The sequence below is a fragment of the Pelmatolapia mariae genome, linkage group LG10_11, assembly GCF_036321145.2.
Source record: "Pelmatolapia mariae isolate MD_Pm_ZW linkage group LG10_11, Pm_UMD_F_2, whole genome shotgun sequence".
NCBI lineage: Eukaryota > Metazoa > Chordata > Actinopteri > Cichliformes > Cichlidae > Pelmatolapia > Pelmatolapia mariae.
Window position 1 is genome coordinate 56,729,219 of NC_086236.1, and position 15,253 is coordinate 56,744,471.

At 38.3% G+C, this 15,253-nt stretch overlaps 2 protein-coding genes across 2 annotated transcripts; both read right to left on the reverse strand.

Annotated features, from left to right (window-relative positions):
• Window positions 1–673: 673 nt before the first annotated feature.
• si:ch1073-228j22.2 (SPRY domain-containing SOCS box protein 1) lies at window positions 674–4,254 on the reverse strand. The gene is made up of 3 exons (XM_063487246.1): window positions 3,828–4,254; window positions 1,176–1,967; window positions 674–1,075 (listed from the first exon to the last, which is right to left on the reverse strand). The coding sequence occupies exons 2-3, from the start codon at window positions 1,921–1,923 to the stop codon at window positions 945–947; spliced, it is 879 nt and encodes a 292-aa protein (XP_063343316.1). The 5' UTR covers window positions 1,924–1,967; window positions 3,828–4,254; the 3' UTR covers window positions 674–944.
• A 6,145-nt stretch (window positions 4,255–10,399) lies between these two features.
• On the reverse strand, window positions 10,400–14,271 carry LOC134635463 (rano class II histocompatibility antigen, A beta chain-like). The gene is made up of 6 exons (XM_063484845.1): window positions 14,231–14,271; window positions 12,080–12,210; window positions 11,648–11,908; window positions 10,948–11,229; window positions 10,721–10,831; window positions 10,400–10,466 (listed from the first exon to the last, which is right to left on the reverse strand). Exons 1-6 carry the CDS (start codon window positions 14,269–14,271, stop codon window positions 10,453–10,455), a joined length of 840 nt encoding a protein of 279 aa, XP_063340915.1. The 3' UTR covers window positions 10,400–10,452.
• Between the last annotated feature and the right edge of the window lie 982 nt (window positions 14,272–15,253).

The window sequence follows — 15,253 nt, forward strand, 5'->3', positions numbered from 1 at the left end:
CTCAACATGTTAAATGGTAATGTTTATGACAGCACAATTAGAAACCTGATTCAAATTCTGTGCTGGGACCTTAGGGGAGCTGTGAGCTGTGATGCAACGCTGTAAGTTCCCAAATTCCTCCAGAATGATGCAAGAGACTGATGAAGTAATATAGAAAACCATTACTTCAAGTTATTGCTGCTAAAGGTGGTTTTATAAGCAACTGAATTGTGGGCTGTGCTTAGTTTTTCATACACTGCTTCTGCATTGTGGTCTAGTTTTTGTTACGTAATGACGTGTTATAAAATGTTATGTGCTGTTGTTTTTAAGGTCGTATTTAAATAATATTAGAACTTGGTATGTCCTGATTGATAAAACCTTAGAATTAAAGAGGGTGTATTATTGCTAATGTCACAATATAACCTAAATTACAACTACAAACAAATGTGTGGAAGTATGGGCATGTTACAGTATACTGGAATAATATGAGTACACCTGTATATGAGACAGGCTTTCAGTCACGTAAACAAATGTAAGTATATATCTATCCTGCCACTGTACTTGGCTTTTTATGCTGGTTGAAAACATTACATCAGTATTTTCATACAAATAATTTTATATTCCTTATTGGATCTGAGCTTTATTGTCAAAACCAAACATTGTGGTTTGTGAAAGGACAGGAAAAGAATAAAAATCACTTGAAACAGCTTATTTATTAGATACACAAAAGAAACCAGACCTGTACCACACAGAACTGCCTCTAAATCCCCCAAATTTCTTTTAAAAATATTACAAAACATCTATAAACATACACATTTGTAATAAATAAGATAAAAATAATTATACTTGTGCATATAATGTAAGATTTACAGAATTTACATCTGTATTTCATAGAAAAGGGAATCGATCCTTGATAAACTGCGGTAACTGATAAAAATATCCATCTTGTCAGTTTGCGTGGAAGATTAATGACTGGAAGCCAGGCAGCGCTGGAGAAAAGGGGGTAGAGGCAATTTGTCCATATGTTTTAACCTTTTCTGTCCTAAATTCTGACGAATCGACAGTCCACATAAAGCCATGAGGGATGGAGGATCTCCTGAGAACAAGCCAGAAACAACATAGTTTAGTATAAGGCTGTGTTTTATCTTTATATTTCTGCGTACAAAGACAAATAAATAAATAAATGAGGCACTCACGTGTAGAACCATTCATGTAGCGCAGTCGAATGCAGGCTCCTCCTCTCACACTGCTCACTGCTGGGAACAGCTCCACATCTCGAGGGAGGTCCTTAAAAGCTACGCCAAGGAAGCTGCCATTGACAACAAAACCCAGAGTCCCGGCATCGGCATCCAGAACCAGCAGGACACGCTCAGGAATGAGGAGAGGTGTTTGTGCCATCTTTGCATTTGATGAAGAGGAGGACTGTGACTTTGAATCAGCTGCCACCTCAGAGTGACTCCTCTTACTCCCATTTTCTGGGTAAAGCTTCAGAGTTTGCCCACCATGCCAGAGCTGATTGGTTTTGAGCTCCCATCCCCAGGACTGTGAATCTGCCCCCACCAGCACATTGTACCCTGAAGACTGCAGGGGACAGTCCTGCCTCGAAATGCCCACGACGGCATGAGTCCCTCTGTGTTCGGGCCTCCACACCACCTCCCAGACATGAAGTCCACTCTTCACTCCTATCTCCGCCCTCACGCCATCGCTGCTAAGCTCAGCGGGTGAGCGGGTCGCTTCCTGTTTGCAGGGGGACAGCAGGAAGTGAAGAGAACGGTGGACTGTGCTCCAGTGTGAACGACTGTCTCCTGGGGATACTGGAGGGGAGTTCAGCGTAACTGCAAGGCGAGAGGAGGTTGGGACAGCCAGTGGGAGGAACGCTGATGACGAAAAGGGAGGCCTGTCGGCTGTCCTGCTGCAAAACCAACGTGACAGACTCAGACCCATCAGTGCAAACGGCAGGGTCACTCCTATGTGTTGTCAGAGGTGAACTATGGAGAACAACAAAAAAACAAAATGCGACTTAATATTAAACCTTAGATATGCAGTCATTAGAGAAAGAAAGTTTGAAAAACGAATTGGACGCTTAATGCTTCCATAGAAATTAAGAGTGTAAGTAGCAGCCAGGTCCTGCTCATCAAATGTACTTAATTAATTGATCACCAGCAAGCATGAGCACTTCTATAAAAGCAAAAGGTTTTCAGTTTGCTGGTCTGGAGCATTCACAGTGTGGAAGTTAAAAACCCTCATTCAGATTTAGAAGGCAGGCAGGATTAAACAAACAATGAGCCTTAGTCCATGAAACAAAGTCCAAAAGGCAAGGCTAAGCAAAAAGTCAGTCCACATAAACATCACAAGCGAACAAAAATGACATCTAAAACAGGCAGGTAACACTCTGGTACGGTTAACAGATACTACCACAAGGACTGAAATCAAAGACAAGGACTGACAATGAAAGACAACGAGACAGGAGTAAGATAAAGCAGATAAATAACTCACAATAAAATATGATAAAAAATGGAATCACTAACAGAACCAAAGACTTGACAAGTACAAGATGACACAAGAAAGGCAAACATTTTTCTGTTGTTGAAAATGTCAACTGCGAAAATAAAGCTGCCAGATAAATGGACAGAGGAGCAGAAGTCCAAAGCAGTTTGGCATGAAAATATACAAATAGTTCAAATGTGTCCTTAAGTACAGTCCTTGAGTATAGGACTAAGTGCAAAGGTGTTGTATATTTAGAACTCATATCATTACTCAGTGAGAAATGCCTCCGTCAACGGTGGGTCTATTTAATTTAAAAACCATGAAATATGTGGTAAAAGTAATTATCTCAGACACACAGTGTTCTCAGTTTGCAGCAGGATAAAAGGAGGAGGTGGTTTGATATAAGAATATATATTCCAGAAAATGAACAAAGTTCTGACCCCCTGGATAGTGTTGTTTGGTTTTTAGAAATATTTTTGCTAACTAATCCTGAGTTTCAGTTACACAGCTGAGAAGATTGCTTAAGTTTATCCTACAACAGCGATGCATATATGTGTTAGAAAATCTGCCAAATCACATCTGAGCTGTGATAAATAAAAAAGAATTGAATTTATCTTCGAAGCGTACAGATAACACTGCACAACGCACACCAATAACACTGCTGTTGTGATAAATTTAGTGTTTCCATCATGAATTTCTCTGTTTTAATCTACTTTCCTGGCAACTTTGTATAGTTTTTACAGGAATTGGAACACTGGTGTAGCAGGGGATACTAGGAAGCTGTATTTCAACATTATACACTTGGATTTTTTGTTGGAAATTATTTGATAATTATTTATGACAGTTACAGTTTTTATATTTAAATATAGTATTTAAACACATTTAAATAGCTTAAAGCATATTTTTTAGTAATAATGAAACAAATACAATGTTAAGGAACAGACAAGGGTGGCCAATTAAGCTAAAAAAGGGGGGTTTTAGCATAAAAATTGCTGAATTTCTTTTGTTAACTACATGAAATATAAAGGAAACAAATAGTTTTATAAATAAATACAGATTTGTTAAATGTTAAGAAGGGTACTTCTCCGAACATGATACAAATGCTCTATAATAAAATTCACCAGAATTGAGGAGATTGGGTGTTAGATGCACAAACTTTTGGGGGAAGGATCCTCAGACCTCTTCATGATATCCTCCCCATAAAGCCAAACCTACTCCCGTGTATTTATTTAACGTCACCTGTTAAGGTGGAGCAGAATAAAGTGAACTAGAAGAACACAGTAATTTTTTTTAAAAAAAAAGACAGAAAGTCTCCATTGAGCTAAGCAAACAGTGTAGATAGGGACTTCTATCAGCCTTACCCGCTGGTGTGGCTCCTTCTCTGGTGCTCATGAGGAGATTTCCTTCACGAACCCTCCGCCTGGTTCCCTATCTGAGCTTATATGAGGCTCTTATCAAGCATCTCCTGCGTCTTATCGCCGCAACGTAACCGCTCCGGTTTTTTGTTGATGCTTCTCGACTCGACCTCCGGAACGGGAACAGCACAGTCCATCACTGCAGTCTGACGCCTGCAGAGATGCAGTGACAAGGACGAGAGAGCCGTGACGCTGTTTGTTGTTTATCTGCAGCCCTCATCACTTTCCGTCTTTATTTCTCCCTCCACTTTTTTTTATCGCGTCCGGTAGTGGATGTAAACATAAATGGCGAAACATAGGAAGAGAATCAGACTCGGACTTTTGATCAACAAGAAGAGAAAAATAAAATAAAACCCGAAGCGGCTCATCGTTTGACAGAGCGCAGGCGCATCAGGGGACTGTGGGTCCTGAAGCCCTCTGTGCTGTCTTACAGACATTTGACACACTAGAGCGCACTTTGGACAGAAGCCTCAAGAAAATAAAGATATATATACTGATATATAACTGCGTCCACAGACAACAGATTATAGATATATACTGCGTTTAGAGACAACACTCCTGACACTAAGATAGGATATTTATTTATCACAGGGCTATGAAACTCCTCTGTTACAGCAGTTAGATTAGCTATAGTACTTAAATTAAACTTAAATTAGCAGAATATTATGTAACTCATTAGAATACAATGCAATACTACATGTTTCATATTTAATTAAAGTTGGTGTGTGTTTGTGTGTCCGTGTGTAAGAATGAGTTGTGTGGTTATGTGGATGTGAATTATGTGGATACGTGGGAATCTATTCAGTCCAAACAGAGAGAACATATAACTAAATAAATAAGGGTGTAGGGTTAAAATAAACTGTTAACATGTGAGAACAGTTGATTCTTCCATGGACAGATGTGTTGCTCTCAGGCTGTTGTGATATTTGATACCACAAGTTACTACATGTGAAAAATGTGAAAGATGTATCTGCGATTATCCGTGATCGATAACGGTTTGTTCAGTGATCAGCCAATCACAGAGCCGACTTTCCTGATCAGTTTATTCAGTCTGCTGGATCTATCAGCTCTGACGCTGCTCCCCCAGCAGACCACAGTAAAGTACACCGCACTCACCACAACAGAGGAACAGAAAATCTCAGAAAACTCATATCAAAGATCTCAGCTTAATTATGAAATAGAGCCTGCTCATCCCCTGTGTCGGTCTTCCAGTGTAGCCTCTTTGGACCACCACCAATAAATTTTTGTGTTACTGATGTTTTTAGTACTTGTTTTATGAATTTTTTTTTTTGTCAAATTAGAGATTTAGAGATTAATAATATAAAATTTGCTGCAAGAAAGTGACCATTATTCCAGCAAATTGAAATAATAATGAATGAAGTATTCACATGCTCCCATTTGTTGGCCTTCCTAAGACCTTTAGAAATATGATCCTAGCTGTGAATCTCTGAATGCAACTCCCTGATGTATTTATAACCCTAAAACCCTGCAGACCATATTAACACAGTAATTCAATTCTGGCTTATTTATAAAGCGCCAAATCACAACAGTCGCTTCAAGGTGCTTTATATTGTTATGTAAAGGCCGTTCAGTATTCTGGAGAAAACCTCAACAATCAAATGACACCCTACCAGCACGCACTTTGTGATGGCAGGAAGGAAAAGCTCCCTTTTTGTCAAGATAGCGCTGTGTGGTAGGCAGGAGTAGAACCCAAACCCAGGACTCATAACACAGAGGGATAAAGAAAAGATTTTATTTGCTGTAAAATCCAAACACTAAATACAAGGAAACAAAAACCTAAAACTGGAAACTAGGAATTACAAGGAATCCGAGAAGCACAGAGGAAACACAGCAATGTGGGATAACACAACAACAAGCAGAGGACGACAGAGGACATAAATACACAGAAGACAATTAGAGGATGGGAAACAGGAGGGATCACAGCTGGAAGTAATCAGACACAATGAGACACAGAGGAAGAAAAACTGAACACACTGAACAGCAACACAGCTGTTCCCCAACACAGCTGTCCCAAACCATCAACACGGCAACACACTGAACACAGGACGGGAGACTGTCAAAATAAAAAAGGAAACACAGAGAGGGTGAAAAGGATGACGAACTGGGGAGAACACAGACGAGACCAAATCAACCAGAGCACAAAACGGAACAGGCTAAATGAACAAGAACCTAAGAACTAGAAATACAAATGATTAAACTAGGAAGAGCAAGGAAACTGAAACATGATTAAAACTAATTCAAAGAATATAAATTAAACCAGAAAACACACACACTGAGTCACAGACCCAGGACCATGACACTATTAACAGAAAGAAACCTTCAGCAGAACCAGGCTCAGGGAAGCCCCTCAGCTCATCGTGGGGCTTCCCTGAGCCTGGTTCTGCTTGAGGTTTCGAAGAAAGAGAAGATAAAAAGGGCAAGTAAAGCACAGGAAGATGGGACAAAACAAAGCCTAAGGGAGAGAGAAAACCAGTAATGATGCTGGCCCATAGAGTCTTGTTGTAACCAACAACAAAAAAACAACAGAAAAAACAAAAAAACAAATCCTCCCACAAATACCCCAAAATAAACAGAAAAAGTAAAAAAAAATAAAAATAAAAATCTGTTGCTTTTGTTTGAGCCTTTAAGATTTGCCATCCTATCTTCTGTACTTAAACAACTAATCAGTATGGCCAGCACAGGGGCGTAGATTTGGTTCTGGCATTGGTGGGGACGGATGATTCAACCACGGAACCCTGCCCTGTTTCTTTTGTTTTTCCTTTTTGTTTTTGCTTCTTAATAAAAAAGAGGAGAAATATACTTGCCTACATATGCAATTCTACATGCTTTTAAACCATTTAAAAATCACAATTCATAGTTTTATATGTTAATTATATAATGTTAAATTACTATTAAACAAATGACTAAGTATTTTAGGCTTTAGTTTACGTCAGCTATATTCCATATAAATCAGGTATCATACAAACATAAAAATAGTTTCAAATACAGTCATGACAATAAAAGAATATGACTTTAAGGACTTAACAACATTACTTCAGTTATAGTACACCAACATCTCTTATACATTAGCACTAAGGGAACACTGAATGACCTCGTGGTTTTTGTCCATAAAACTACTCATCTAAGATTACCACAAAGTAAAAGATCTCTCAGCAAAATCATGCAACAGTTTAGGCACACTGTTGCCCCGATCAAATCAGTGAGCTGGGATTTTTTATTCTAAACATGAACTACTGTTACAGCAACAGACTTTGACTACTGGTGCCCCACACAACAACTCAATGTCCAGTATGTGAAGGAGCCAAACGCATGCCTGCTCCTCTCGCTAACTGAGATAAACTGCTGGCATATTTGTTTTACATCTATACTGTCCAGTCTCTCCTGGTGAACATGGCATACAGCAGCATTGTTTAATCTCATTTGAGTCATTGTTAACCTTAGCCATGTTTTTAGTCTTCTGAGAGCACTGAAGCTTCTTTCAGCCTCAGTACCTGCGTTTTATCCTCAGATTAAAATTATTATTATGTGCTTGATGTGCCTCACCTTTGGCCCAGGCTCCTCCCCTCTGACTGCACTAGAACATATTGCCACCTGATAAAATAACACATTGATTCGTGCCATATAAAAAGTGAGACATGTCAATTCACATTCTTTGTCAAATATACACTAATGAATCAATTTACATCAGCAGCCTAACAACTGTCATGATAATAAATACTAGTTAATCTATAGCACCAAATCATCAGTCAGTCACCTGTGGCCTCGCCTCTTCACCTCTGTCTGAGCTACAACATGGCAGAGCTGCCTCTGTCACCTGATAAATAACAGTGAGACACTCCACATACATGCAGTCACACATGTGCTTCAAATACAGTCATGAACCAACAAGTCATCGTCCAATTCCACCTGTGATCTTGTATCACCGTTACTCTCTGAGCTTTGTGTTGGTTCTTCTGTCACCTGACAAATAGGACATACATGACAATAAGAATAAAATGTGTAGCTGCTTCAGTGTTTCTGTCACTTTGTGCAGATCTTGACTCATCAGTAAGGTTTGTAGGGTGAGTGCATTTTTAAAACAATTTGTGCAAACTGCACTACAAGTTGAAATATTTGCAAAATCACGACTACCTCATGATATTTTGTCTCAAAAATGAACCCTATGGATATGTCAACACTATTAGGATGAAATTATTGTGTCACCAACATTTTAACGTTAAACATATAATTTTAACAGCCTCTGTAAACTAATATCCTGGCTTGCTCGAGGCTGCCGTTTTCTCTGACAGTTTCAATCAAAATTAGAAATGCTACTCTGAGACTGAGATAACTAATAGTGCTGCCTGTTGTGCAGTTAGTTTCCAAAACACGTTATTTATGGTTACATACAATTTTAGACTGATGTGGGCCAAAGCCTAGCATAGCCTGTAACGTTATTATGACGGACACATTTTATGAGTGAACTTGACTTTAAGGGACTTACAGGTTTCTTTGAAAAATACTTTCGTATATCGAGGTTCTTCCTTTTTGCTGCCATCCTCCTCTCCTCCTTGCAGGTCCAGCGCAGGCTTGCCGCTGCTAAAACTAAACAGAGCTCCCTGAAAGGCACAGCCAATCACATTGGCCATATTTGTCACATGAGGTAGAGAACGTAATTTAACTCTTTCTGCACCGCTGGGTGAATGAGACGTTGACAGATCGGGGTTGTTTTTTTTTCTTTCTATCGGGTTTGTTTTTCTTTACTCGAAGAGATCTAATTATTGGTGGGGACAATTCAGTAATCGCTGGATATTGGTGGGGACGTGTCCCTTCCGTCCATGCCAAATCGACGCCCTTGGGCCAGCAGTCTCATCTATAAGACACTACTGAGGGCTTCTTTAACCCATAGATTACCAAAAATACCCACAGGAGAGCAGGATATAGAGGGGCACATAGCTTTGTTTACCACAGGAAAGAAAATGGAAAAACAAAAACTGCTGAGCTTCATAAATGATAAATGATTTCAGGTTTTTGGAATGAAGATAAAGTAGATAAAGAAGATTAATCAGACTTCTCGCAGATTTCTCTAAATTCAGCTTTTAAACCTGTGGGAAGTCGATATATGAATTGAGAGAGAAAAATGAGCACAGATAACTCAGCAGAGTTCTGTTTACGAACACCTGCTTTAAAGTATTTTTCAGTATCCAAAACCATTAAACCAATGTCTTTAACACAGCTGATTTTATTGTAGAGATATTATATGTGTCGGCTATGATGACACAAAATCAGGACACTTCACTAATTTGACTTTAACATTCATGAACATTTGATATTAAGATTTTACTGATTGACTGACTTCATAAATACTCACATCCACAGAGTTGGTTGTCTTCTAGTGGTCTGTAGCCCTGCTCTGTTATTTCAATTCATCTTTATTGTATTCTGTGGAGTTCTTGGCTGAATACATCCTCAAATAAACAACAACACATGGCATATCACACCAAGTCATTATTTATTGAACAAAAACTAAGCCAAAACCAAATACATAGCAAGTACAAAAGCTTATAAAGAAGAACTACTAGCAGTAATGGTTTTCTGTGTGACAAAGATAGCCTCACATTTGACTCAAAAAGTAGCCAGTTAGCATTTTTTTTTGTTGCAAGAGAAGTATATGAGTATGAGCTTAGAGAAAGGCTGTTCTTACAGCGTCTCATTGTAACCTGTATAAACTCAATGTCAGCATTCGTAACAGACACATTGCTTCTTTATAGCTTGCCTTAAATTTAATCTGGAGCTCATTATTTTGCTTTTATCCGTTAGATGGCACATGCTGCACTGCCAGAGTTTATTCGTCCTGTTTGGTGACATGTCCAGCTGGTGTTATCAAGACGTGGCATAATTTTTAAAACTTGTCAGAATGACTGAATGTAGAAAAATATATAAATATTTAAATTTGTAGTCACTATCATTTCATCTAAGTGAAAATGGTTGCAGACCTTCAATACAGTGACGTCGCTGACAAGAACATTTACATTACAGAGAAATCTACATAAATTAATGAAATATATAAATGTAATATAAATGCAAATATAATAGTTCAACTTGCCTTTTTTAATTTATAGTGGTGGTTCATAAAAGTCACAACTGTTAACTTTTCTCTGAAACTTCACCTCACTCGTTTAACACTAGTGTACGCCACAGCGTACAAGATTATGAATAAGAATAACAACAAGTCACAAACTTCATCTGTTTTCTTCCTGAATATTTTTTAACTGACCAACCTCAGTGGCCAAAGTAAGGACATCTGCTATTAACTCACAAACTCACAATGTTCAGTCATTAAAATTATATATATATATATATATATATATATATATCATAAATAATTTTATGCATTTTAATATGAGTGTAAAAGTCTGATTTAATCTCCATCCTTCCATCACTTAACTACTTGAGGGTGGTGGTGGGGCTGGAGCCCAGGTGTCACAGGGTGAGAGGTAGGGTACCTGGAGAGGTCACCAGTCTGTTGCAGGGCATTTAATCCACCTTAAACCTCATTTTTCCCATTATTTCAGTTAGATAGGCCTGTAGAATAAATAAAAAACAACAGAGTTGAAATTTGTTCATTTTAGATCGCAGACATTTTGTGTTAATGTGTTAAAACGTGAAAGTAAAAACTGCAGCTGCTACGGTAACCGTGACAGAGTTAGAAGTGGGAATAATGACTGTTAGAGTGAAATGAGGAATAATCAGCACACTGCTTACATTAACTAATGCAATTACCCAAGTTACAGTTTCAGATTTTGTCATTCGAGGTTATTTTTGGTTATGTGTCTCACCTGTGGCCTTCCTCTTGTAGAAAATAACTCCAATAATTGGAAACACCAAACCCAGCAGCAGCCCTGCTGCACCAACAGCAATCTTATTCTTCCCTGCTTCAGTTATTGGCACTAAAAACACATTTATCACTGTGTTAGATGTACACACTTCTTTAATATGTCTTATTTTAGAAGGATAACACCAACATGAGGTCTACTGATAAACTTTCCTCCAATCACTCTCTTACCCCAGTCATAAACCTTGGGCTCTGTGAGGCTGGCATGCTCCACCACGCAGCTGATTTTCTCTCCAGGTTTTGATGAAATCTCGATGTAGGAGTGAATCTGGTAGAGCCAGTTTCCGTTGGGTAGTTCATCAGTGGAAGTCACATTAGATGTTGCCTCCTTTCCATCCCTCAGCCACGTCAGTTTGATTTGTTTGGGATAAAAGTTGTACGCGCTGCACATGAACAAGCCTGGATGTTCACTTTCTGCTGACTCAACTAACCTCAGCCTGACATTGGGCTTCACTGGAGGAAAGAACAGACAGAGCTTTTTAATATAAAATGAAATATCATCAGTTAATACACTGATACTGGACCAATAACACTAAGTTTCTGTAATTATTTAGATTACAGTCAGACATTTGTAACAGTGGAACAGATGAAGAGTTTCAGGAGCTGCATTTTGCCGCGTATGTTGTCCTGATTCTAAAAAAACCCATTGCAGGTGTTTCTATGATGATACATGAATGCTTTTCACGAAGGAAATGATCTGAACACTTCTTTCAGCACACTTGATGAACTGATTCCTGCAATCATTCCCTCATAAAGTTCTTAAAACGTTTTCAGAAAAGCTGCTCTAAAGCACCAAGTTGTTTCTAAAGAGACCCCAGAGTGAGCAGGCTGCTGAACCCTAAAACATCATTAGAGTTTCAGCTGTGCTCACCTGGTCTTGAAAGAATGTCCAACACGAGTGGGATGTTGGTTCTGCACTTCTCTTTGTTCTTTTTCTCGTGTTCCAGGAAACCTTTGTTTTTATTGAGATTGTCTGCAATTTCTTTAGTTTTCTCTGTGTAGCCGACATATTTCCCCAAAGTGCTGTTGTACTGGCCCAGACGCATCTTATTCAAGTAGACTTGCGCCAGATAAACAACATCATCTTTAGAAGTAAATAGGCAACGGACCACACCGTAACCAAAGTAAGCATCTGTAACACAAAGTCAACAATTAGCCAATATGGAAATGCTCATGTTTTTTATCTTCTCACACACAACAAAAGCACCAGTTTAAGGTTTGCTTGTATTTTTATTTCTCTAATGATATTATTGTTGTATTGTTGTAACACAAACAATACAGTTTATATATTAAAGTTACTTACCCGCTGTTGAAAATATCAAGAGCACATGTGGTAGTATCAAAAAGTTGTGAGTGTGCATGGTGACGAACACGAAATCACGAATGAAAGTAGCAATCAATCTGATCTTCTCGCATAAGGAAGTGAATCTGCAGCTTGAGTAACAATAAACTTTTTAAAGAGTAGGCGTGGTGCTCTGTGTATGTATGGGGTGTGATTTATTTTCACCCTAACTGCTGGATTTGTGCAGACTGTAAAAACTTGTGTAAAATTTCACCTGAAGCTGGTTTAAACTGTTTTTGAAACCACATACAGGAAGGCCGTAACACATCTGTTTGATATCCAAGCAGTGGTGCCTTCATCATGGAAAGAAAAAAGAAGGTTTTTGTAAATGATAAAAGAAAGAACTGTGCTTGAGATGAATTAGTATTCAAAATTTGCTTCATTTCCCCGCAAAGGCAATTTATTACAGTGTAAACAAGGAATTTAGTTCCAAAATCAGAACTCTAGCATATTGTGTTATGTATTTCAAGTTGGAGTAAATTCCTAGCAGTAACGCCCTCTTTCAGTTTAAAATAACCTGAAGAAAAATTACTGCTGCAGGTCTGATATTTGTATCTTAATATTGTGCAGCTAATTGTGTGTATTTGTAGTTTCATGCCTATAATAGATTGAGATATTAGTTTCTTTTAAGTCCTTTGGCAATAAAAAGATATTTAAAAAAAAAAAATTTTTTTGGACCTTATAAAACTCATCGGTTTTACATTAACCTGAATACCTGCAATATTGTCATTACTGACAAAAATAAAAACGTCTTTTTATTTTTGTTTTATTCATAAGACTAAATATTTACCCCAGATTCTTGTTTGGGGTCTCTCCAGTGCTCCACGGTGCAGCTGTAAATGACGCCCTCGCTCAGGCTAAACGTCAGAGTTGAGAACTGGTGGAAGGTTTGATCTTTATTGGGAACATACCGACTGAGCGACACCCTCTCAGACACTGGATGGCCGTTTTTGGTTTAGCTGAAATTGATGGAAGTTGGGTAGAAATGATTCACAAAGCAGATCAGGCTATTTTCAACCCCCAGCTCAACTTCTTCAGCAAGGTAGAGGATGCTCTCAGGGGGGTCTGTGGTGGGTTTAAAAACAACTAATATCCATCATATCTTATCAGTTATGTTACAACGAAGATAAATGAAGTAAACATAGCAGTAAAACTCATGTACCTTTTTCCTCTGGTGGATATTTCTACTTTACTCTGTGGTGTTCTCAGATCTCCAGATATTTGACCTGGGTTAATCATAAGATACATGGGCACTGTGTATACAACCCCATGTTTTTCATAATCAACATAAAAAAAGTTTTCAGTCTTAAATTTACTTAACTTATATCATTGTCAAAACAGGTCACTATTACAACTGAGAATAAAAACCTAAATGATAAATGTATAAATTTATGTCAATAGAAAATTTAAAAAACAAGGCCGTTCTGTTTAACTCTCGGGTATTTGGTTGCCTAGAGAAACATCAAAAGATGCCCACTGAAAGGTGAAGTTTGAAGGAGTTTCAGAAACCAATTCTTAGTTTGTGAGAAGGCGCAGAAACTGTTGGGCCTCAGAATTATGACCACAGGACGCTTCATGTGTGAGCTGCAAGTGGCCATTGTCAGAAAATTCCACACTTGTCCAATTCAAGGCCACACATTTAATCTCTACCAGGTCAATGAAAATAACACACTGATCACACCTTACTTCCTAGGTTCCTTCCTGTAACTGAGACATTCTGAATTTGTCAGTAATTACATAAACAATTATTGCATCATCAGCCAGAAATATGAGAAATTACACAAGGTTATGTGGTAATACACCACATTCCTCGGTTTTTACCACAGATTTAGACCAAAACTTTCTATCTTCCTTATAGCATTTGTAACACGTGTGATAATAATGATTACACACAAGTAGCATAAACCCAAAAAGCAGAAGTTGGTGTGTCAGGACCAAGGTGTCGCAATCACAGCTGCAGGGTTCGCAGGTCCCTGTGGATTTACTTTGGTAACGAAAGAAGTTACATCCAGTCCTTCTCACTAAAATGCACAACATACTTTGAAACATTCCACCCTCATAAACATCTGCAAAGAAGATTTGAATCACTGTTTACCAAACTGCACTGTTTACCTCATAGTTTCTGGCTTCTTCTTTTCTGCCTTTGCTGGCATGTTACTGAGTTTGTTTTAACAATAACACATTAAATGCTTTGACAAGTCTCTTTTTAAAGTTTTCTTCACTAAAACCACTTAGTGGAGGAATTTAAGTTGTTCGGGTTAAACCAGATTGGTTTTTAAAGAGTCTGATGATAAGCTAAAGCAAAAAAACTAACTGGGCCTACATGAGTAATATCAATATGAAGATTGGTACTCAAAGTTTCTTAGCAGAATATTACAAAGCATCACACTGCCTCTGCAGGCCCAGCTTCTTGCCAAAAGGCATCCTCGCAGCTATCTTACTGGCTCTGTCTGTCTGGTTGTAAGGTTGTAAATATTTTTGCAACAGGACTCAGCTCTCTTACTGTGTTGTTGAAGAGCATACAGTCAGATTTAATTCAACAAGATAAACGATAACTGGAAAAACTAACATCCGTTTAAATATAAGGTTAGTTTTTAGTACTTGGATGATTCCTTTGCGGTCAATAAAGGCCTGAAGTCTAGAATCAATAGACACAAAATGGATTTTCTTTCATTTGAGATGCTCATCCAGGCCTTTACTGTAGCTGTTTTCAGTGTTGCTTGCTTGGGGGTCTCTCTGCCTTAAGTCTTGTCTTCAAAAACTAAAATTCTACTGCAATTATACAGAATTTCCTGGAGGAACCCACCAGAGGGATTAATAGCTTTATCTAATCTAATCTAAAAGGCATGCTCTGTTAGGTTGAGATTAGATGACTGAATTGATGAAGCTGTTTTTCCTGCAGTCTGAGAGCAATGTGCTCTGTTAAAATAATATGGTACTGTGAGGTCTGTAAATTTACACAATGTGTAACAAGCGGGAACCACTAGATGTCAGCAGATAGCTGTCAGTTCTGCTTTCTTATCCACCCCAATTCAAGTACATCATCCTAACTACAGTGGCCAATGTAGGACAAACATGTTTTAGTCAGGCAAGAGAGATCAAAAACACAAAATTTAGAATGCCCCCCACAACAGC

What these genes read in the sequence shown, in the direction of transcription:
- si:ch1073-228j22.2 (XM_063487246.1), bottom strand. Translation starts at nt 1,923, where the DNA reads ATGGGTCTGAGTCTGTCACGTTGGTTTTGCAGCAGGACAGCCGACAGG. An exon ending in CTACATGAATGGTTCTACAC is followed by an intron (nt 1,076 to 1,175) that starts GTGAGTGCCTCA and finishes GCTTGTTCTCAG; the next exon opens with GAGATCCTCCATCCCTCATG.
- LOC134635463 (XM_063484845.1), bottom strand. Translation starts at nt 14,271, where the DNA reads ATGCCAGCAAAGGCAGAAAAGAAGAAGCCAGAAACTATGAG. An exon ending in CTTGATATTTTCAACAGCGG is followed by an intron (nt 11,909 to 12,079) that starts GTAAGTAACTTT and finishes TTTGTGTTACAG; the next exon opens with ATGCTTACTTTGGTTACGGT. An exon ending in GGACATTCTTTCAAGACCAG is followed by an intron (nt 11,230 to 11,647) that starts GTGAGCACAGCT and finishes TCTTTCCTCCAG; the next exon opens with TGAAGCCCAATGTCAGGCTG.